This window comes from Haliotis asinina, chromosome 8 (genome assembly GCF_037392515.1).
Source record: "Haliotis asinina isolate JCU_RB_2024 chromosome 8, JCU_Hal_asi_v2, whole genome shotgun sequence".
Lineage (NCBI taxonomy): Eukaryota > Metazoa > Mollusca > Gastropoda > Lepetellida > Haliotidae > Haliotis > Haliotis asinina.
Window position 1 is genome coordinate 16,343,163 of NC_090287.1, and position 23,855 is coordinate 16,367,017.

At 38.5% G+C, this 23,855-nt stretch overlaps 1 protein-coding gene across 4 annotated transcripts in view; it reads left to right on the forward strand.

Moving 5' to 3' along the window:
* LOC137293808 (pleckstrin homology domain-containing family H member 2-like) overlaps window positions 1-23,855 on the forward strand; it is a 181,320-nt gene that overhangs the window by 111,432 nt on the left and 46,033 nt on the right. For 3 of the 4 annotated variants that reach the window (XM_067824557.1, XM_067824558.1, XM_067824560.1), the window contains one exon: window positions 23,346-23,483. In XM_067824557.1, the coding sequence (XP_067680658.1) occupies window positions 23,346-23,483 (138 nt within the window). Of the gene's footprint in view, window positions 1-12,610; window positions 12,996-23,345; window positions 23,484-23,855 lie in introns of those variants that run through there. The other variant, XM_067824559.1, reaches the window with a different exon arrangement.

Genomic DNA, 23,855 nt, shown 5'->3' on the forward strand with positions numbered 1-23,855 from the left:
TGTCCAGACTCGATTATTTACAGACCTCCGCCATATAGCTGTAATATTGCTGAGGGCAGCGTAAGACTAAACTCACTCACTCACTCAATAGTGATCCATTGACAGTGTAACTGAAATTTTGGTCATCATCATCATTACCATCATCATCATCACCATCATCATCATCATCATCTGTGATTCTATTTGATTATAACCAAATTTCTGTACAAACAAGGAATGATATTATGCAGCTTGTTAATGATACTAACCGTATTTAACTTATTTAATAGTTGCATATTTTTTGTGTATAACCAGGATGTTTTTGTACAAACCAGTGTCACCTTTTACTAGAATACATGTCATCAAAAAACAGCTTTTAACATTTGTACAACGCTATCATTGCATAAATCCAGCTGTGGATGAGACAGATGTTGAAATAGAATATTGATTTACTGTGTAATGTGGCCTCAATGAAACAATTTACATGGGATGGTATTGACAAAAGTTTCATTTCCAATCAATTATTTCACGTGCTGTAAAGCTAATTAAAGGCACATTACAAATGTTGTTTATCTGTGACAGAAACCAGGGTCATTTAAGGTGGGGAATCAATACTGTATTCAGACTGTTGAGAACAGGGCAATCTTAGATCTGTCCAAGAATAACACTGCAGGATGTGGTACAATGTACCTTAGTATCCTTGAAGTCTGGAGAGAACAGGACAATCTTAAATCTGTATCTCATCAAAGAGCAAATCTGCAGGATGTGATGCAGTGTACCAATGTAGCCCTGAAATCTCAAGAGAACAAATCAATCATAAATCTGTATCCTGTCCAAGAGCAACACAGTAGGATGTGGTCAATGTACCTTAGTATCCTTGAAGTCTGGACAGAACATGGCAATCTCAAATCTGTATCCTGTCCATGAAAACACTTCAGTGTGTGATATAATGTACCTTAGTATCTTTGAAGTCTGGAAAGAACATGGCAATCTCAAATCTGTATCCTGTCCATGAAAACACTTCAGTGTGTGATATAATGTACCTTAGTATCCTTGAAGTCTGGACAGAACACGGCAATCTCAAATCTGTATCCTGTCCATGAAAACACTTCAGTGTGTGATATAATGTACCTTAGTATCCTTGAAGTCTGGAAAGAACATGGCAATCTCAAATCTGTATCCTGTCCATGAGAACACTTCACTGTGTGATATAATGTACCATTGTATCCTTGAAGTCTCAAGAGAACTGGGCATCTGAGGCTATGTACCCTGCCACAATTTCATAATGTGATACAATGTACCATAGTATATGAACAGAGCTGCATGTTAGTGGTTTTATCATATGAAAGACCCCATTTAGTAAGATGGTACTTGTCACACTGCCTGGCGCTTAGCCAGGAATATGAATAGGGCCACGATCGGTTAGCATGAAGTCAGTATGCAATGTCTGGGTAGGGCATCCATGTTTACCTGTCTTGTTTTCTGCAGCTCTTACTCTTACACTACTACAAGCAACTACTCAGTTGTGACTATGTAAATGTAATGAACTTAGTGAGTTTGGTAGGTTCCACAATAGGTTCCACACAACGTACACATGGTGGGAATCAAACATGGGTCTTCGACATGATGAACAAACACTTTAACCAATAGGCTACCCCACTGCCCTCATGTGGCAGTAAGTCTTGTTTCACATATCCTCACCCCAGTAAGATAATTCCCCCATTCCATTTAACATATTTTTCATGTAGTCTACCTGTGTTGGCTTGTTGAGTTATTTACTGGTCCTGTTAGTATGCTGTGAGTATTCCACTAAGGCATTAAACAGCATTCACTTCCTAAGCTTGCACCCTTTACTCTCAAGACTTTCTTCTTACAAGCACTGTAGCCTAGATTTTCGAAGCTCTCTTAGCGCTAAGATAGTCATAAGTGCCATACATTAACATTAACTTACGACTATCTTAGCACTAACAGAGCTTCGAAAATCTAGGCCCTGACCTTCACAATTTACTTTGACAGCCCACTCATGTCGAATTAGCCCACACGATCACCAATGGGTCACCAAATCTCCAGTGTTATCTAAAATGCATTTCATGTACCACAGTTCTGTGTAGGTTGAAGTCTTGCACAGGAATTAATGGACAGGCTTGTGACTGAAGAAATGCACCAGCATGAGTGGAAGAGAACTGGTAGGATAACATGAAATGTAGAATTAAAACAAACACTCAGCATTCTTCACTCATAACCCCCGGAGTGGTGTCTTGTTCCGAATGTTGATGGTAAGAAGGGACTTAGGCGATGCCTCTAAATGTAAACAGTAGGGGCAAACATGCAGACTTCCTGCACTGTTCCCGTTGATCCAGGCAATAGAGATTATTCTGTAAACAATGCATTATGTCGATTGAAACACGAAACCAGTGGCTCGTTCAGGAGGGCTGGATCATCGTGCAACTGGATACTATAAATTGCTGTGCATGTCCACGTTATGGGACTGAAAGATTTGAGTGATTGCAAATTCAATATGATTTTGGTTAGTAAGCTTCAGAACGTTTCTGTTAACTAGTGAGGAATTTTGCTTGATGCATATTCTTCTTAGCAACATCAAAGATACATATTTGTATTAGTGGGGCGATGGGGTAGCCTAGTGGTTCAAGTGTTTGCTTATCATGCTGAAGTTTCGGGTTCAATTTCCTACATGTGCACAATGAGTGAAGTCCATTTCTGTTGTCCCCTGCCCTGATATTGCTGGAATATTGCTAAAAGGGATGTAAAACCCAACTCACTCACTCACTCACTCACTCATTTGTATAGGCATTGCTACTCTGACTTATATATCTCATTTACATAGTTTATGAAATATTGTCACCCTTTCAACATGGAACTTGGCACAGTATAATATCTTGTACCTTGATGGGACATCAATCCAAGACTCTTCAGGATCCTCCTCATTAGCAGGAACTTGGTTTTTGGCATATTGTGACCAATTTAGTATTTTTTATTCATGACCATTGTAGCTTCTACATGCTTGTCTTTAATCTGTTGGTACCTCCTCTCCTTACTCAACTCTTCTGGGAATTGAAGTCTGGTAATTACAATAATTGTTCTTAGTTCCCCACTTTTTTTTTTACCATTACAATATTTTTTATTCATGACTATTGTAGCTTCTACATGCTTGTCTTTAATCTGCTGGTACCTCCTCTTCATAGTAAACACTTTAAAAATTGGTTTCTGGTAATAACAATGTCTGAAGGCAATACATTATATCCGAGTAAGAAAACTTCTGTATGCTAGTGATGAGAAAGGAATATACAGATCTGCTTGAGGGATTTGTAGTAATAATGAGCAAGCACATTCACTGTAAGATTTTGATGACAAGTTTTAATACCATCAGTGCTGACTACCATAAGTGTTATCTGAAGTTGATGGAATCTCAAAAAGTACATTACAAATTCACTTTTTAGGTATTGCGGTGATAGAGACGATGAGGAAACAACTTAATTCTCAAAGCATGCTCGGCACACTGGTTGTAGGTATAAAAGGTTCAGGCAACATTAAGAAGGGATTATGCAGCGACATGCTGATGTAGTTTCATTTGCTCAGGTGTCGATTCAGAGGAAGACTCCCAGATACAGGGCAGTGTAGGGTAAGTAGGCAGGTAAGAATAACATGTAACATTCTGTATCTGTAGAAACGGGGTCCAGTCATCTCAGATATGAAGATCAACTTCGCAGAGTTATTGTCCCTTAGGAACATGAGGATCCTCTGATTATGATTTTGCAATTGCGGTAAACATGGATGAAGTATGTCTGTCATCACTGAAGTCTTTTAAACAGGGAGTAGTCTTGCAATATTTAGTCTCCATTACATGACCAAGCATGGCGAAGGACATCTCCTGCTACATGATCTGAGGTGTAGTGGTTAGAGCTTCCACCCAGGTCATGAGTTCAGTCCCAAGACACATTGGTCTCTGCCCTGGTGCTTGGCATTAATGGATACAACAAGGGCTGGTCGGTTTGGAGTCAGTATAAAGTGTCTGAAGAGGGTATTCATTCTTACCTTCAGCATGGTACCTCAGTAAGCTAGCACTATAAAACCAGCTTAAATCTGGGCTAGTGCAAGCAACTATATATACACATGCATGCACATTGTCATATGTGTGAAATATTCTCAAGTACAATGTTAAACCCCGTTTCACCGCACCTCAGGCTCCAGACCTGACCACTGTTAACCACTGCCCATTGAGCTTTGTCATCATGTTTGCTGTTGTCAGTTTTTGTTAGTGGTAGTTGTGAAGACACATACTTTTATGAACAGTAAAAGATTATCATTTTAGTTCTGACAAGTGGCTCATCTTGTTTTTAAGCCCACATTCAGAATACGACCGGCAAGCATATCAGGCTTAACTCTGACATTGTGGCAACATTGGTCCATGTAATTAGGGTAAGCATTACCTGATTGATATACATCATCAAATTTGTGTTAGCTGACAAATGTAGTGGTGTTTGAACAATTTGCTGAAGCCCAGTCCACCATTAACACATTGTGAGAAAATGTAGCCAATCTTGCAATGTGGAATTGCAAGGCAACAAATTTTAAATAACCCAGTATTTTATCGGCTGGTTCATCTTACAAGCCAGGAATTTCTCAAGAAGCTGGTGATCGATGACTTGCTGTAAGTTTATTTTGATGAAGTTGCCGAAGATAATAGCATTAAATAAAATCCAGTAACATCCCTCCAAGAGGTCATGTTTGGATGGCAACTTTTTCCATTGAATTTTATCATTTTCCAATACAATGAGATATCCTTTAACAAGTTTGTCCTCAGTTGTTTTACATGAAGTATATTCTGAAAATTGCTAAAGTTTGACAATATGCCACTGCCTTCTTTAAGTGTCTTTGCTTTGCGAAGTTAGAGCAAATATCCAACTACTAGTTAATGCTTGTGAATTTTTAGTACAGTCAGTAAACTAAATTATGACCATAAGTGCATATATGCAAAGGTAAAGCAATGTTGCTTTATGCCACTGTCAGCAGTTTTACAACAAATTATGGCAGTCTTTAGACTTTATCATGTATGGAGAAACTGGTCGTTGATTATAGATCTGTAGTTCATGTTACATTTTGTCCACATTGATGAAACCAGGTGTTTGCGAAAGCATAAGCATGTTCTGGCCTACATGCATGGAACCCATCTGCAACATCGAAAAAACCTGAAGCTGACATTATACACTAAATCATCATCATCATCATCTGATACGCATGGCTACTAGACACCTCTGATGATGATGACAAGGCAGCAGAATAAGCAGACGTGTAGAAAACAGACTAGTCACAAGTGAAGTAGCTGTATACACTGTTGTAAAAATGTGCCCCTGTGTATGTAATATCATAGCTGTATGCCTAGACATAGCCATTAGTCAAAGATGAGAGAAAATCTAAACTTTTCATTAGTCCATATTGAGCTGTTGATAAGGTGGTTATGCTTGTTTTGACCAATGGTGTCAACATCTGTATGGCTGTGCACAAGGGTAGTGCTTCTGCAGTACATGTCTGAAGCAGTGATCAGTGGACATCATTAAACCTTTCGCTCTGACTTCATTATCGCCATTTATGTACATAGTATGTTGTAATTGACAGTTGAATAGCTTGACAAAATAATGTGGTTATGCTGACATTGAAATTGCCCATGACAGTACATTATTCATTCAAGAAGTGCCGATCACCAAAGCAACATTGGTCCAACTTTCCCAACGAGGGAGTACCGTTTTCCATCACTGGTCTCCAGGGTCTTCATTTGGGGAGTCTGGGATCGCTCCAGTTCTTAAAAGGAGGGTTGTTTTATTTTAGCCTGATGGATATTGAATCCAGTCAATGCAGCAGTATAATGGTTATTGGCACTGATTCATCAGTTACTATGTTGGTGGGAATTTGCCCACTGATGGGTCATTCCTGCGTAGATTGCTGTAATGTTTTCAGAGGGAATTGATTTTCCAACATGGTGCGTGGAGATCGTTTTGATGCTTGCAGATCAAGTGACCATTGGGCAGCGGGTCAGTTTTGTTGATACGCCAGAAGTCCGCTGACTGCACTTAAAGGGCTTTGGAGATCTCCATGATGGTCACTGGGCATTGTCATTGACGTTTGTGGATTTACATGTTAATTGAGTGACATTGAGGGTTAGGGATATTGGTACTCAGGCTAATGTTTGTTCAGCTTGGGGTCTGAATGATGGACTGTTCCTTGTTCAGATCTACTAAATCACTTCAGTTCAGATTTTTATGTTGGTATGGATTTTTCCTTTTGCATAAAAGGATGTTTTAAACTTATGTTATTGTGGATCTGTGCACATAAACAAACAGGAAAGTGGAAGTTGATTGATGGAATGGTTCCTCTGCAATTTCAAAGTTTGTTTTAAAATGTCTGAAGGTGTCACAGTGGTTAATTCATTGTCTCTGTGAAGTTTCGAGGTTTTTTTTAAATGTCATGAAGTGGCTCAGAAGCTAATTCATTGTCTTTCTGACCATATCAGGTTTACGTTCAGTTTCCAAAACATATATTTCATTAGTTCCAGTGTACATAGTTTCCTTATGAAGGTAGCAGGTTTATGTGAAGGATTTTGGTTAAACATTCACTCATCACACCCCAGATCTGGGTTTGAATCCCCCCAAAAGTGCATAGCATGAAGCTTGTTTCTTGTGTCTCCTGTCATATTGTTGAAAGGGTTCAGGCATATAAGACAGTAATTAGCCCAGTAGAGTTGCCTACCTTGGGCATGCCAGGAACCTGTGATAGTTGGTTAGAATCCTGGATTGTTCTGATAATGTTAAGTGTCTCACTACCATACCCATAACTGTTGATTTCATAAACATCTAAGACCTACATCATTTCAACCTCATGGCAGTTGGTTAGCCTAATGGTTGAAGCGTTTCTTCATCACACCAATGAACCAGTTCTATTTCCCATATGGGTACAATGTGTGAAGCATATTTCTGGTGTCCCTTGCCATAATATTGCTGGAATATTGATAAAAATGATGTAACACTAAACTCACTCTCTCCAAGATTACCTCCCTTATCACCTGACTCACCAGGATATATATGGAATACTGTTCTATGTGGTGTTACATGCAATTCACTCAACGATATTGCTTCAGTGTTGTTAACACACCATGCAAGAATACTGACAACGTTGTGGCTACAGACATGAGACGTTGCATAGTACATTTGTACACTATTGAGATCTGTGCGACCAAATTCCATATAACATAGATGGTGAAATAAGGGAAAGGAGAGAACCGTCTTTTCATGTGTTTTCTCACACAGCAAGGGTTGCCATGAGTCCTGTAGTACATCTGGGATCTCAGCTGATGCTAATTAGGTTTTCATTACCTCAGCTAGAGGCATGCTACTTTAAATCTGCTGTGATGTTGTATTGGGGTAAGCATGTATTTCCCAAAACCCAATGTTAGGATATCAGACTGGAAGTGATGTAATGATTTCTGGTATCTTGCGGAAATTGCAGTCTAAGGCGTTATTTGCAGACTCTTTTCAAGTTCAATACATGTACAAGCCAGTCCCCAGGGATTGTCCAGGGAAGGTTCCTGGTCCTTGTTCTACAAACTGATCTCAGCACCAAAACTAAGACCAGCTTATTGTTAAGATTGCTCTGTAGCCTGGTACTCCAGATTGTTAATTAAACTACCGTGGACGTGGGGTGGCCATAGGTTAATGTGTCCACTTGTAAGTGCTGTTAAGGTGTTCAATTCCCCATATGCGTACAATGTATGAAGCCCATTTCTGGTGTCCCCTGCTATGATATTCCTAGGATATTGCTACAAGCGTTATAAAACACAACTCACTCACTAGTTAAGATACCCAAATTGAAGTGATTGCTTAACAGTGGTAGTTTACAATCTCTCAGTGTTGGACCATGAGAAGAAAGACCATGGCCCTTATTCTCGAAACGTTCATAGCCCTAAGAATTCTTAGAATCGTAGCCAATGTGTTAAGTATGGGCTTAAGAATTTGTAGGGCTATGAATGTTTTGAGAATAGCTAGCCTGGTTTTGATTTAAACCTGGCTCATCACACTATCATCCACTGATCGGAATCTAACAAAAGTTGCGATATCTGGAGAAGCCCACATCTACCCTGCTGATAAAAAGATTCTTTATCAACTTCTGGACTGGATGTGAGACTACCCAATCTGAAGATGGTTGACTATTGGCTGTCCAGTAGCTCTCTTCAGGAAATCATTTTGAACTCCATTAAAACTGTGTTTGTCCAGGAGCAAGTTTAACAATTCCATTGTTTTTGTGTATATTTTTTCTGTCCATTTTGCACCTTGCAAAAGTTGCCTGGAACCAGTCTTTAACACATTTTCAGCCTGAGTCTCATTTCAAGTGTTATGAGTTCCAGTGCTGGATGTTGAGGAAGCGTGTGTCCACCTGATTGCTCTATCTAGCACAGTTTAAAACACAATTTAAATGGCAATCTTAATCCATGTTACAGAACAATGTGTGGAATAACTGACTTGATAAATCATCATCATCATCATCATGTCAGCTCATGTTTCCGCACTAAGAACATGTTTTCACAACCAGGTTTGTTACTTATTGTTGACCTCATATGATATGATGTGTTATTAGCAAGCGCAAAGAATGGGTGTATGCTCATTATACACAAATCTGCTCTATACGCAAGATTCTATGATATATGAATATGTTAACTTCAAAGTGTTGAAGTAAATAAGATAAAACACTAGTACTGCTCCTAGAAGATGCTCTGTGTTTTCTGGTTCGCAGCTGACCCAGAGCCTGCAGCTTAAAACCTGTATTCTCTGGTCTCTCAAGATGCACCATAGCTTTTACCTCCAGCATGGTACTGTCTATACAGAAGCTACTAGCACAGAGTTGCTGCTGTACTTCGCAACAGATAAACCATCAATATCTTATTTTGTTAGTAGTATTTTGCTGACATCCTGTAAATTACCATTTAGCCAAGCTTGAGAGACTACATGAGTTTGATTCCCACCATTGTCACAGGTTCACCCCCATTTGACCTTCATCCTAGGACCCCTATTTGACCTTTGTCTTGGACTAACCCACTGGGATATAGTTAAAATACTTTTCAAAGTGGCATTAGAATTGTCACATCACTTGTTCTTGAGGCCATCATTTATTGACCTCAAAAGACAATTAAGACCACAGTTTTGCCGCAGTCAACCCTCTAGGTATATGATAGGTCCCTAACAGTCTGTGCTGATCGCTTGTGGAGCTTTGTATCCAACAAATAGATATTATGGCCAGATACACACAGATACATTAACTGTAAGATTTAAACACACACAACATTGTATCACAGTTGTCATGACAATGTTAAAGACAAATAATCTACAACTAAAATTATTGTTCAAAGAATAAACTTTTCAATTCTCTAAATCTGTACAAAGTACGTTTAGGTATTTCTGTGTGTATGTTGTTATTACATGGGGCAGGGGGTTAGCTTAGTGGTTATAACATTCCCTCCTCATGCCAAAGACCCAAGTTCAATTCGCCTCATGGTAAGAACTGATAAGTGGTATTCTGATTGATTTAATAAAAGGTCGTTTGGGCCTCAACCATAATGGAAAGTCCTCAAATCTTTGTGTATCAAGCACAGTATATCAGATGTTAATAAGATTGCTGTGCACCAATGCCTCCTCTCCCATTTGGCCCTTGTACATGCCATATCCACATATCACAACAGTAGGGGGAACAATGATATGTACTTACTACAATGTACATGAATGAATATATTTTTGTGGGGAAATGAAACAAGTTCACAGTGAATGAGAGTCCCATCATAATAATTGAAATAGACACATATATCTTTCGTAAAGATGTTTGGAGTAAACATAGGCAGCCTGCTTGTTATGGCCTGATGTGCCAGTGGTGTCAGCTGTTAACATGATTAAGTTTTGCCTGATGCTTATTCTTTGTAATGCAGGGGAATAACTGGGGAGATAATAATTATGACAGGAAGAAAACTTTAAGATGGTTTTATGTAATTTTCTCACACCCCTCAAGCTAATGAAATCAAATATCGATAACCTTTACCAGGTTTTTATTATAAAACGCCACTGGAATTGAGATATTTATGAAATATTCATCGTCTACAGTGTTTATTTATGACGTAATCAATCGTGTTTTGTGACGGTGGGAACGTAGAAGCCAGCTTAACACTTTTGATAGAGAGAATCTCCCTGGGTGTGATTTGCAGCATTATTTCACACGTAATTGTCTCTGTGTGAGGCATGATGGCACTATTAGCATGCCACCTGCCTAGTTCTACCCCATTTTTCACAATCAATGCACCAAACCATTTCATCGCTATTCCACAAGTACTCCGCCAAATCTATTATTTCACTTCATTATCAGTGACAAGACATGCTTCTGTGTCAAGGAAAAACTAGGCAGGGAACTTTGTCGATCCAGGCTGTTATGAACGACGTATTTAGCGAAATAGACACCTTTCATATGCATTTAAACGACTCTAAATTAGACTAGTATCATGTTTTGTTATATCTGGGACAGGGAAGGATCTGCATAACATAGAAACTGTAGGTTATGAAGTGCTTGGTCACTGGTTCCTCTGCCTTGTTGCATGAAACTATGTAATCCATGTCTGATGATTCATAGTGTATAGTAATTGTAGGACAAGATCACTTTATGTATCATGGCTCTGGCTTTTTTCAGGAGGCAGATCAAGTGGAAATGTTCATTGTTTATATTAAATTGTTCCCTGTGTGCTTAAAGGATACAATGTTAATGTTATTTTATTTGAAAATGTGACATCTGCTTTAAAATGCTCTGTAGTACTTCATAATGCTTACATGTGGATATTAGAATGAAATAAGTTTGTTTTTTAGTTATAATTTCATGAAGGTACTTATATCGGCAAGACTAGAAATGAAATCTCTGTAAAGGTAGGCAATGAGTTAGTTGCAAGGCTCCACATACAGTAGTATTAAAGTGTTATGTCAGTGGGCTAAGTCAGTGCCACATAAACCAGTGATTGATGTCAGGGCACAAACTCTCAGCCCAAAGTCTTAGTACAGTGACACCCTATCAAACAACATCGAACTGGCCATGCATCGATCTTATATTGTTGCTTGGGGCTCACATTCACTCAAGAATCCCTGTAGTGTTCTGTGAAAAGAGGACACATGACAATACACAAGTATAGGCAAGTGGTTAAGGTTTTTCTGTTGGTGACATTGGTTTGATTCCCTGCATTAGTACAAGTCAACACATTGACGATATTTGTGAACAGCAAATTGTTAGCAAGACATCTATGTTACAAAATAGGTTCTAATTGTAACGATATATCAACTTCTACCTTCACCCCGATGACTACACATGCTAATGTTCACAGACGTAACATCATGACCAGCAAGTATCATTTATTCAAATAATGACCTGTTTACTACGTTTTATAGTTCTAATTTTTTTCAAGGTCATGTAATATTTTCTACATTTGTACCTGTGGCTCTCTCTGTAGATTTTCTCATTTTCTTAAGTTTTTAATGTCACACATGCATTATGTTTAATTTAGCACTAGTCAGCTGTGCATTCTGAATTTCCTTTGGGATAGTAAAGTCTTACCGTATCTTTCTCATTCTTATTTTACATAAAAATTAAACCAAATCTTGCCATCTTCATCATAGGATAACTCACTGACTGTGTTAACACCTTACATCTAATAACCTCTATCTGACCATAGTCATGACCAGTCTGTAAACAATCTGTAAAAGCACCCTCTTTATAAGAGCAAAATATTTCATGGCAGTATTAGTCATTTTGAAAGTATTGGTGTGGTTAGTGTATAAATCATCACACATGAATGGTATACCTATGTGGACTTTTGAACTGTGCTTTTGAACAAGTAGGGTATTGATTTGTAAAGTTCCCAGAGCGCATTTTATGGTGAATACGGTATCCCAAATATGTCTCATTTACTCACACAACCACTGAACTAGTCAATTTTGCTATAAGGACAATAAATTCTGAAACTGCTGGTCACAGTTTAATCCATCTGTTTAAATATCCTGTACATGGGACAGAAATTTCTTCAGAATTTATTTCAGTGAGATGATGTGGATATTAAATTTCCAAAATGTTACACCTCTACTTCCTGTTCGTGTGTAAGTGGACTGCACAGTCAGCTTGACAAGGATATAATACTGCCATAACACACAGGACTGGGGGAGGTTAGGGAGGTTGCGATGAATGAACATGGCTGTAACTCACATGCCTATCACCACATCAGGCTGTTTTGATGTCAAGTTCATGTTTCGCATCTCATGAATATTCAACAGCCATAATAAAATTATTCTGCTAAATTGTTAGTAAAATATGCCTTTAAAACCTGACTGGGATTCCATGTCATTAAGGACTGATAACAATTTCAAATCATCCTCTGCCCTCCATGTTGACATTTAAGAGTTGGGAGTTAAACATTTTTCGGCTATCGTCATAACTAGGAATAACAATGTGACGATGCAAGTGTCCTATGACCCTTTAACAATGTTTGGGATTGTTGCAATATCGCCAGCATGTTTTATGAGACCCGAGTTCAATTTTAGCCAGAGGCTTTAAGCTAGGGTGGGCCACAAGTGATTCCAAATCTACTTGGTGACTCGTTAAAGGGTTCATTTGATAGACTAGGGCGTTACTTAATTTTGGACAGCCGTAAGAAGAGCCCATTGATGATTAAAAACTGGCAGAATGTGCCTATTGGAACTGATGCTTGGTCTGGAGGCTAGAGTTTCAGTCTCATGCCACTTGAGACTGGTCTCAGTCTAGATACGTCTCAATTACATACATAATCAGCCTGGGTAGGTGTGATGAAGTGGCTTGGATTTCATTTTGCTTTGACAATGTGAAAATCACAGATCCATTTTTACAAAGCAAGAGACAGTATATATCAAGGGATGTACAGGCCAAATCATCAGTTACCAGTTCAAACACGACTTAAAAAGGTAAATAATTTTTTTAAATAGTTATGATGTATCAATGGTTGTGTTGTATATTTATAGTTATATTGCTGTAGTAAATTATTCGTTGTAATTGTTATGTATATATTTCTATATTTATCTTTCAATCGATACTGTTTGTAGTAGAAGTACAACCTATTTCAATGTTTAACTGAAAAGTCTAGAGCCACCATACAGTTATGTAACATAACTTTCTTAATCATGTTGCAAAATTGTTACTTATATCATTGATTAAAATCAATACTTGGATTTGTTGGAGAGCAAAATGCTGAATCAATAGTCATAGAAAGACCACTAATTTGTTCATAATTTTTTTAATAGGTCATCCTTAAAAGAACCAGTGTTTATTTTGCAGCTTGAAATTCATTATCTTGATCAATTATGAATGATACACACCTTTGATATGTGGTGGTAATATGTAGGTTGTAGGACATGAACACCCACTGGGTGATAAAGACATTCTCCTATGGCTTTATGTGACACTGTGTGTTGAGGAAATCGTGCAAGGCTGGCGCCAGTGTCACCACAGAGCATGTATGATATATAACAGCCGGCAGTTGTTCCATTCCCATCCCTTAGTCAGCTTTATTGGACTTGATTTCGTGCTTGTTTTATGATATTCCCTTTCACATGTACAATGAATGAACCAATTCACTCTTAGGAATAACCAGCTATATGGCAGCAACCTGTAAATAATCATGTCTGAACCAGACAATCCAGTGATCAGTAGCATGAGCATTGATTTATTCAGTTGGGGTACAAATACCTGCGTCAACCAAGTCCGCAAGCCTGATCACCCAATTTCATTAGTCGCCTCTTACGACAAGTATGGATGACTGAAGATGACCTCTAACCCAGATTTTCATCGGTTTCACGTATATTAAACTAAAGTATATACATATTATTTCCTACCGTTCTCTGTTAGAATTATTCTTCAGCAACCCATCCATGTCATTACTGGCACACAACAGGTAATCAGGCTCAATGACATGGTCAAAGCATGTCTTTGTATCACATTTGCATAGAGAGGTGCTCATGATGTCAATCACTGGATTGTCTGGTCCAGATTTGATTGCTGAGCAAGACCATCACCATATGGCAGAAGTTTGCTGAGGGAGGTATTGACAATAAACCAACAAAGTCTATTTTCACCCATCTCCATTAAGGCCACACGAAGACTACAGTGTTAACACACCATCTGTCTGTTATAGGGAACTGGCACAAGGCCATATCTATATGAAAACTAATGACTTTACATCTTTGAAGTAAGCAAAATCAATTTATGTCTATTTGAAAACCATTCCTATTAAGGCTGTTTGTTTCAGTTCCTTTGAACAAGCGTGTAATCAATGACGCTTATAATGAAATTGACCACATTCTGTTTGCAATGTACCAGGTGAAGTAGCCTTATACTTTCTGGATGCCTCTTAGCTGGCACTACTTTCATGCCTGCAGCAGTCAAAGCCTATATTGACCACCCTGCAATGTTTATAGCAAGCTGTATATGGAACAGCATTAGACAGTTTCTTTATCATGATTGGATCAATTTTGATGTTTGTTTTATTGAAATGTGAGGTAGTTTGACTGATATAAACTTGGGAATAGGCGTGGAAAGCACAGAAGATGAAAGTAATATCGCCATCACCTTCCATATGTACCTTAGTACAAGTGTTCTGGTTATTGGTTTGGAGACACATCGTGGAAGTGCGAGAAATATTATTTCACTGATTGTATCAGGATTTTTTATCTTGATATTCTCCAAGTATCTGGTGATGGAGCAGTAGTGTGAGGAATCAAATGTGTACACCACATAGCAATATTTTCAACATACTGGTATTTTTTGTGACTCATGTACTGTCACATATCCACATATACTCTCCTGGAAACAAATTCAGACTCCTTATGCCAAAAACATATTGGTTGAATTAATTCAATAAGATTGTTTCCTTCCAAAAAAACAGACATCCCAAATGACCTTACAATACATGTGTTAATGTCCATTTTGTATTCTCAACACGAAACCTAGTCTCTCTCAGAGGATCAAACAAGGTTTCTCACTGCAAATGAGCTTGTTTTGTTGAAGATTTATTCCACTTTTGGCTATCGGGTTCTTTGCAGAGTACTATTTAAGGCTTTTAAAGAAATTGCCAGCAAAGAGGCAGTTGTTGAGGACAGTTTTCAACTTTGGGCATCGATGAAGAAAACGAAAAGGTCTTACCCTCAGGGTTTTGGCCTTTCTATACAGATTGAATCAAGTACTTTCACAAGAAAGGCTATTTGATTTTTATCACTTGTTTTATGTTTATGACTACTCTAAAAGACTGCCTGCTACACGCAAATCAATGGGAGATGGGAGAAATGTGAAAAAGGGGTCTCACTTTTCTGAATTTTTTCTCTTGGTGGTTTGCCGCTTTTGATAGGGTATAAATGTTTAACATGAAACGCTGATGGCGTGGGGAAAAAATGGCATTTGTAGACTGAATATGCTTGCTTTATTTTGTGATCATCAGAATTTTGCATGGTAGTGTGAAAATGGGGATCTGGGTCAGATGAATTGTAGTATTTGTATCTAATTATATTGTGTCTGTGACTGTGGTAATGAATTAACAAGTAGAACTCTGCAATGGAAAACAGAGAATGTTGTATATTCATAGATCGGTCTTTTTTATGTCTGAATCTTGATTATTGAAATAGATTAGCCTTATCAGCAACCTTGTGGTAAACATGTAAGATAAAATTACTCAGAAAATTAATAATAACAAAGAACATGGTATTTTCTTATGTCAGTCTGATGTGTCCACTTGTCAGAATGGTGTACAGTGTGTGAAATATAGGTTACCAGCTGTCATACTTCCAGTTGGTGGAATCCATGGTGGCTGAGTAGGTTTGATCACTGATATTGAGTATGAAGGTTTGAATCCAGGATGGGACCAACCCCCAAAAGTACCAGAACCTGTTGTCTTTGCTGAGAAAGTGTAATCCCAAATATAACATGCGTAACACTTGTTACTTATACACATATACATTGGAAGTGGATTATTGAAATGAATAAATTTGTGTTTTAGAGTACATCTCAAAATACTGCATATATAGTGTGATATAACAGTGGATGTACTTGCTTATTTTATAAGAAGGCAGCCAATATTTCGAAACTGATCCCTGTGCTGTAGTGAGTGAGTGGGTTTTCATCAAAATTCTGGCAATGTCAAGGTTGAGGACCAGAAATGGGCTTCACACGTTGTACCCATGTAGGGAATCAAACCTGGGCCTTAGGTGTGATGAAAATGCTTTGCCCCATGGGCTACCCACGTCCCCCAGTGTGTTGTTAATGGAATATTGAAGGCATCCCTCACTGACTGGTCTGAATCGACAGTCACCTAAATTAGAAATATATCTTAACAACAACTAAGAGCTGTCCTTCCCTCAGTTTTATGGCTATTGTAATCTCCTTAAACTAGTGGGTAGTAAAACTAAGCTTTCCAGATTATTTCATACAGGCAGATACTCAGTGAAAAAAAAAAGAAAAAATATTGCAGTGTTAACAATTTTGTTACACATTGACAGCAATCGAAATATTTGTGCTGTGTGAATTTTGGAAGAACGAAGTAAGTGAAAGTTTCTGTTACTAAAATTAGAGGTTGTGGTTCTAGCGGTGACAAAGTGGCTATTAAAGTCGCACTCAAGCCTCCAAGCATATTTAATGTGGACAATAAATAGCACATGTCATACCAGACGCAAATGTTAGTCTGACCTGTGGGCGAGTTACACAGGGCAAACGGTGCAGGCAGCTGGATGATACCTGACATCTGTACATGGAGGTGTGTGTGTGTGTGTGTGTGTGTGTGTGTGTGTGTGTGTGTGTGTGTGTGTGTGTGTGTGTGTGTCTGTGTGTGTCTGTGTGTGTCTGTGTGTGTCTGTGTCTGTGTCTGTGTGTGTGTGTGTGTGTCTGTGTCTGTGTGTGTGTGTGTGTGTGTGTGTGTGTGTGAACTGTATTATCTGTGTACCATCTGTTTGTCATTTGCACCATTTCCTTTCTCTTGTTCTCTGTGTGGGTGTGTGTGGGTGCCTGTCTCTGTGTGTTTGTGCGTGCATGCGTGTGTATGTACAAAGAAACTATGATAAAAAAACATGAAGAAAAGTAAAACGTAGCAGGAAAAAAAAATATTTCATTCAAAATTGGGGTGTACACAAATAAAGTCATTTTACCTACAGAATGCAGAAGTATCGTCCTGCATGCGCCATCTGTTAATGTATGTGTGTACACGCCAGTGTCAGACAGACAATTTTTTCATCTACATGTCCCCCATACCATCTATGTATATGCCACAAATATGTCACCAGAATGTACATCTATAAACTATCAATAGCTTGTAGTGCTTAGCGCGTCATCAATGAAAGTTAGTCACCAAACCTCAGCCCCCTGCCTGCATATAGCTGTGCAGGCTACAGCACCAATGTCTGTCAGGATATTCAGGCTTGGGCAGGTTTACTCCCGTGCTCTCAATGAACAATGCTTTATGCTTCCCATGAGTGATGGGCCTTTTGATATTAGGAGATGATATACAATTTAATAGCAGGAATAGATAAATTGTGTAAATGATTGAAGCTGTTACGAGCTAGGGGATGGTTTATTAACATTCTTCTGTGAGATGAAGAGCCATATATTTTGTGATGTCAGCCTCAGTAGAGATAAAATCATAACCCTATGAGGAGTTTTTGAAATTTCCTGCATTTTACATGATGAGTGCATGAAAGTAGTTCTATTGTTATACACTTTGCAAAAAATGTTATCAACCTGGACCTTGTGGAACAAGGACAGTTGTAGTTGACCTTGACCTATCCTTTATCAAATGATTTTAAGTGCCCTAGTGGTGTCAGTGCTATTTTGAGTAAAGGAGTTTAGTTTTTACGCCACTTTTAGCAATGTTCCAGCAATATCAGGGTAGGGGACTACAATGTGTAGCTTTACACATTGTACCCATTTTGGGAATCAAACCTGGGTCTTCCACGTAAAGAGCTAATGCTTTGATCACTAAGCTACTCAACCAGTGCTTTTTTTTATGTTTGTGGTGACATGTTTTTATAGTGAAAAATGCGCACAGATTTCATAAAATTAGCCCCAGTTTATTCATGACCCTTTTTATGTTCAGTACGGTGTGGTTATCCATCCCACTTTGGAACCAACGTTTTATTTATTTGGCATGAGAGGTTTGACCAAAAGTTCTGTAAATGGCTTCTTGTATCCAAGTAACCAGATGCTCTAAAAATAGTAGAAGAGAAATTTAATAACAGCTGTGTAGTGAGTGAGGGAGTGAGTGAGTCTGGTTTGATGTTGTTTCAACAGCATCATGACAAATGACATCTTCTAGATGTGATGGGGGTAACCAAGAATTTGTTCGTGGAAGGCCTGGGTTCAATTATCCACACGGGTATATAATGTGTGAAGTCCATTTCTATTGTCCCCTTTGATATTGCTGAAATATTGCTGAAAGTAGCATAAATAGTAACCCATATATGAGGAAATGAAGCCAGGCCCCTACACATGTAAACCACTAGAAGAGCTCATTTCTATTTTATCTAAGGGCTTGGAAAACCTAGTGGTTAAAGCGTTCGCTCGTCACGCCAAAGACCTGGGTTTGATCCACATCTTGGGTACAATGTGTGAAGCCCATTTCTGGTGTCCCCAGTGTGATATTGCTATAATATTGATAAAAGACCCATAAAAACCAAACTTACTCTTTCATTTTATGTTATTTAGATGAGTATTGTAATGTTTCTGTGTAAGGTTCTTTCTAATCATACATAATTTGGCATTATTCATTTGATATGATTCAGTTCTACTCAGAAGATGTTAAGGGACTTATAATTCTTTCTTTTTCATTATATGTAATGCCATACAATCACAGATTAACTGTATTCATAAGAAAAAGATGGTCATTCTTTAAATTCTTTTCTGTAGTAGATATATCATTTCCGTCTATATATGAAGTAATTGAACTGTTATTGATGAGACAATGTAATGAGTAAATCCTGATACCACGACCTCCGTAGTGCCACAGACAATACCATCTCCAACTGGTGTGTACCATGTGTATTGTGTTGCTGATGTGTTACCTCTACAACCCAGATGTGGCTCCTCGTGCAATATGTCATACAACTAGTTACAGCCTCAGAGATGATATTAAACAGACAACTAATGATGGATCAGCTGTTATAAGGATATTACACCTGTGGTGCACAGTTTGAGATTTTAGTGGATATTTAATATCCATGCTTGTTGCTGAGATACCATAATCCTGTGGCAACGTTAATCACTGGAAATAATGACACACAAGCTTCCGAACATGCAGTAGTGTCCAAATGCAGATATTTAGTTGCTGCAGGGTTAATATTTAGCTAACATACTTCTTGAATACGTTTCTATCTGGAAACTGATGAGGATCTCCTCGATCTTGAAAATAAGTGAGTAAATTTAGTTTTACATCATTTTTAGTAATATTCCAGCAACATGGAATAGAGTGGAATATCACACAGAAATTGGCTGCACACACTGTACCTGTGTAGGGAATTGAGCCTGGATTCTCTGTGCTTGAGTGGACGTCTTAGCCACTGGGATACCCTTCCACCCAATGGGCTTGAAAGATTTTGTTTTAGGTCCCAAACAACCTATACTTGCAGGGTTAATGTAATAGCTAACACATTTTTTTTTAAAAGACTTATGTAAACAACATAATGTTGCATGTAAAATATTACAAGTTATCATCAAACCGGTACTGAGTCAGCTTTGCTTGTCGTAAAAAGCAACAAAATTTACGTGATAGTAACTCAGTACATTGCATGGATTTGTGTCCTAAGTGATTGGATTGGTGATCATAGTTTTGTTTGGTATTTACAGACATGACATTGCTTCAGTTTGGCATTAAAATCAAACTAAAAAAAACATGTAAAAACATTTTTCCCTTTTTTCGCTACCCTTAGTCCCTAAAGCATGAAAAAAAAGACAATAAAATCAATGTTTGATGGACCTAAAACAAACCTGAATAAGAGTAGCCCTGCTTTAAAAATGGCATACTGTTCTGCAGTCTTGTCTATGAAAGCACAATGCAAAGGTAAAACTCTTTAGAATTGATCAATTGATCACCAGCAACTTCTGCTTGTTATAAGAAAACTGCCTCTGTGATGTCATGGTTAATGTGTCCTTTTGGACAGCGGAAGGCTGTGGGTTCAGTCCTTGGCAGTGTTATACCAAAAGATGTTAAAGTATGGCACTTGTTGTTCCATGTCTGGTGCTCAGCATTATTGTGTACAAGGACTGGTTAGCTCGGAGTCAGTATATTAGTATAATGTCTGAGTGGGGTGTTCATGCTCAACTGCGGCATGGCATCTCATTGAGCTAGCGCAATAAAACCAGCTTGTGTCTGGGCTAGTTCAAACAGCCACACTTACACATGGTTATATGAGCAATATATTCTTATGTATGATGTTGAACCCATTCACCTCACCTGGTTATAAGAGGCATTATTGGAAGGATCTTGTGGTCAGGTTTTGTGAATGCATGTCGTAGTAACCAGACAGTGCTCATAATATCAATCACTGGATTGTCTGGTTCAGATTGTATACAGGCTGCAATAACATGGTATGAATACAGTTATGCTAAACAACAAACATATATAAACTTGGATAAACTCATGCACAAATATTATTCACTGATTCATTATTCAACTTTTTATTGAAAGAGCTTGATTTCATGTGGTTTTCATGTTGGTAATGTAAGGCGATAAAAAACAGTTGTGAGGACATCACTTGCCAGGCCACTGGCATATCAGTATTAATATTTCGGTTTAACATTTGTCATTGTGGTATTTTCTATTGATGTATTTCCTGTGTGAAATGTCAATCACTGCTTGAGATGCCTCCACTTATCTATCAATCACTGTCACCCCAGCTGGTAGCTTGACATGTAATGCACAACACAGTGAGGGGGGAGTTGGTGGAGAGGGTTGACTCTCCTGTTGGAGGTATCTGTCAGTCACAATCAAGATTCTGTAGGATTAATTTGATATTTAAAATGTTTAAAAGAATTGTACAAACACAGCACAGAAAGGTCAGGTTGATCGCTCTTGGGGTCACCTTGGTCAAATCATGCCTCCACTTCAGAAACCCATAATTGTTGTAAATGGATACTCGTGTGATCAGGTGTTTGATGAATACCATTTGATCCCAACTGCATATTGATGTTCATGACATCAGCCACTGGATTGATCCATGTTTGATTGACTTCAGTCATATGGTTGGTGTATTACTTAATATCTTGTGAAACAAACAAGAATAGCTGTAATTGTGATCCCTTAAAAAAAGAAGGATTTTGAAGATATTGTAAAATCGACAAGAAGTATTCACGAATTTAATTATAAGTAACAACTTCTTTATTTTATTATTAGTTTTTTGTTGGCCAAACTAGTCTGGCCCAGACTTGTTATTTACAGACCATTACCATATAGCTAGAAAATTGCTGAGTGCAGTGTTAAACATGAAACCAGCCATCCAGGCTAGGTGTCTGGGTAGCTATTCTTGAAACGTTTGTAGCCCTACGAACTTCTGAAGCCCATTCTTAACACATTAGCTATGATCAAAGTTAAGAATTCTTAGGGCTACGAATGTTTCAAGAATAAGGGCCCTGCTTATTAGTTGCTTAATGCTGCTTGACGCAGTATTCAGTCTGTGTGATAGCTGGTTGTAAATAATGGAGTCTACTCTAGTGATTGACATCATGAGCATAAATGTAGACAATTAGGATACATTGACATGAGTCAGTGAACCAGACCACTGATCCAATTGTTTGCCTCACAACAAGCAGTAGATGCTGAAGAGCTTTTCTATACTGGATCTCCTTCCCTCATTAGTCTTCTCTATCATACTTCCAGAGTGTTCCATGGTTACTTCTCATCCCTTTGACAGGTGAACTGGGACTACTAGTTTTTATCTTCAAAGTGGAATAAAGAATAACACAGCTGTGTTTACATGTATGATATAAGTTGAGCAGAGTTACATACCCAAGACCATGCCCACAAACCGTTCATAGAACTGCTTTATTCGTAGGCCTTAGATATAGTATGGAGTTGTATTAGGTTGTACTGCTATAAATGCTTGTGGATCAGGGGCTCCTTTCACGAAGCAACTTTTGCTAAGGTTAACTTGACTCCCATTCTTTAAAATTGCTCTTAGGTTACCTTAGTGATTTAGTGCTCTGTGACCCAGGACCCTGGAAACCGGAGATGGAGAACTGTAGAAGAGTATTCAGCTACCTGAACACCCAGAGTATACTGTTACTTATCAAATACATGTATATGTGTTTCACCATTTGATAAATTTATATAATCTTCAAGCAGAGCATCTTGAGGCAAATGATGTGTCATACATTATAACATTTCAAGAAATGTGAAAGCATTTCAAGGATTGTGACATCATTTGAAACATTTTCATGTATTGTGACAGCATTTCAAGCATTATGACAGTGTTTAAAGCATTGCAACAGCCTTTCAAAAATTTTAACATTAGATGGTCTTCAGTACCTGCCAGCAACTTCAGTGACCATACTCTGAGCACCCCAAGTCTGTAATTAGAAATGCTAATTATGCTGCTGGTACCGACCTGTGCATACTGTGAAGACATTGATTGATGTGCTCGTTGTCCTGTTTGTCTGATCCAGTGACCTGGCCCTGTGATCTGGCTGTACGTACTACATCATACATAAAACCTATTGACCAGCTCATATTCTGCCTTCGTTCCTCATTTCCGCTTCCCCAGGGGAGATTCCGGAGAAGAATGGACCCTTTGTATATCATGCTTCATGTAGGTGGCTGATAATTAGGGGAATAGTTTGGAAACTTACAGCGCCTCGGAGGGTTACTTCCAGGAAAGATTAACGCTTAATTTAAAAAATGACAGATTTTGTGGCATTTCACTGGTTAACTGAGCAAATTTTGCATTCTTCATTAATCCTCACACTGAATATACCTAGGCTTCATCACACCAGTCACACATACACACCTATCACACCTATGCAGTATCACACCAGTACATTGTTGTGTGGCATCAAACTAAAGGATCCCACCAGTTGATAGTTTGTCTTACGGTCCTTGAACCTCATTATTTTCCATACTGCCAAGCCGTTTCTGCAGTGCTAAAGCCCTAAATGAAACATGTCTACATTTTTTCAGGTCTCTTCATACTGAGGATGCTTTTGAATTATAATGGGTTTATTTTACAATCAAAGTTAGATAAATATTCAGGGACTGTGCTTTCGTCGGACCAATACATTGCTCTGTGTTACAGCTTGAGCTGATGGAGCAGCAGCTGGCGGCCATGAACTGGAAGCCCTGTGACCTGGAAAAGAGGGTGCAGGATCTGGAGAGAGAGCTACAAGACAAAGACAAAAGGTTACGTGCTATGCAGCACCATCTGCAGGAGCAGGTAGATATTCAGGACGTGGGCTGTGTTGTAGACTAGATGACGTGTAGATGTAGAGGACATTTGTTGTGTTTTAGAAGAGGACATGTGAGTGTAGAGGTCATGTCTGTTGTTGGCCAGAGGACATGTGGACACAGAGGACATGTGGGTGTAGAGTTCAAGGGTTGTGTTGTAGACCAGAGGACATGGGTTGTGTTGTAGACTAGAGGACATGGGCTGTTCTGTGGACTAGAGGACATGGGTTATGTTGTGGACTAGAGGACATGGGTTGTGTTGTAGACTAGAGGACATGGGTTGTGTTGTAGACTAGAGGACATCTGTTGTTATTGTAGTATAGAACACAGGACTTAGATAGAGCTTTAATGAATATTGTAC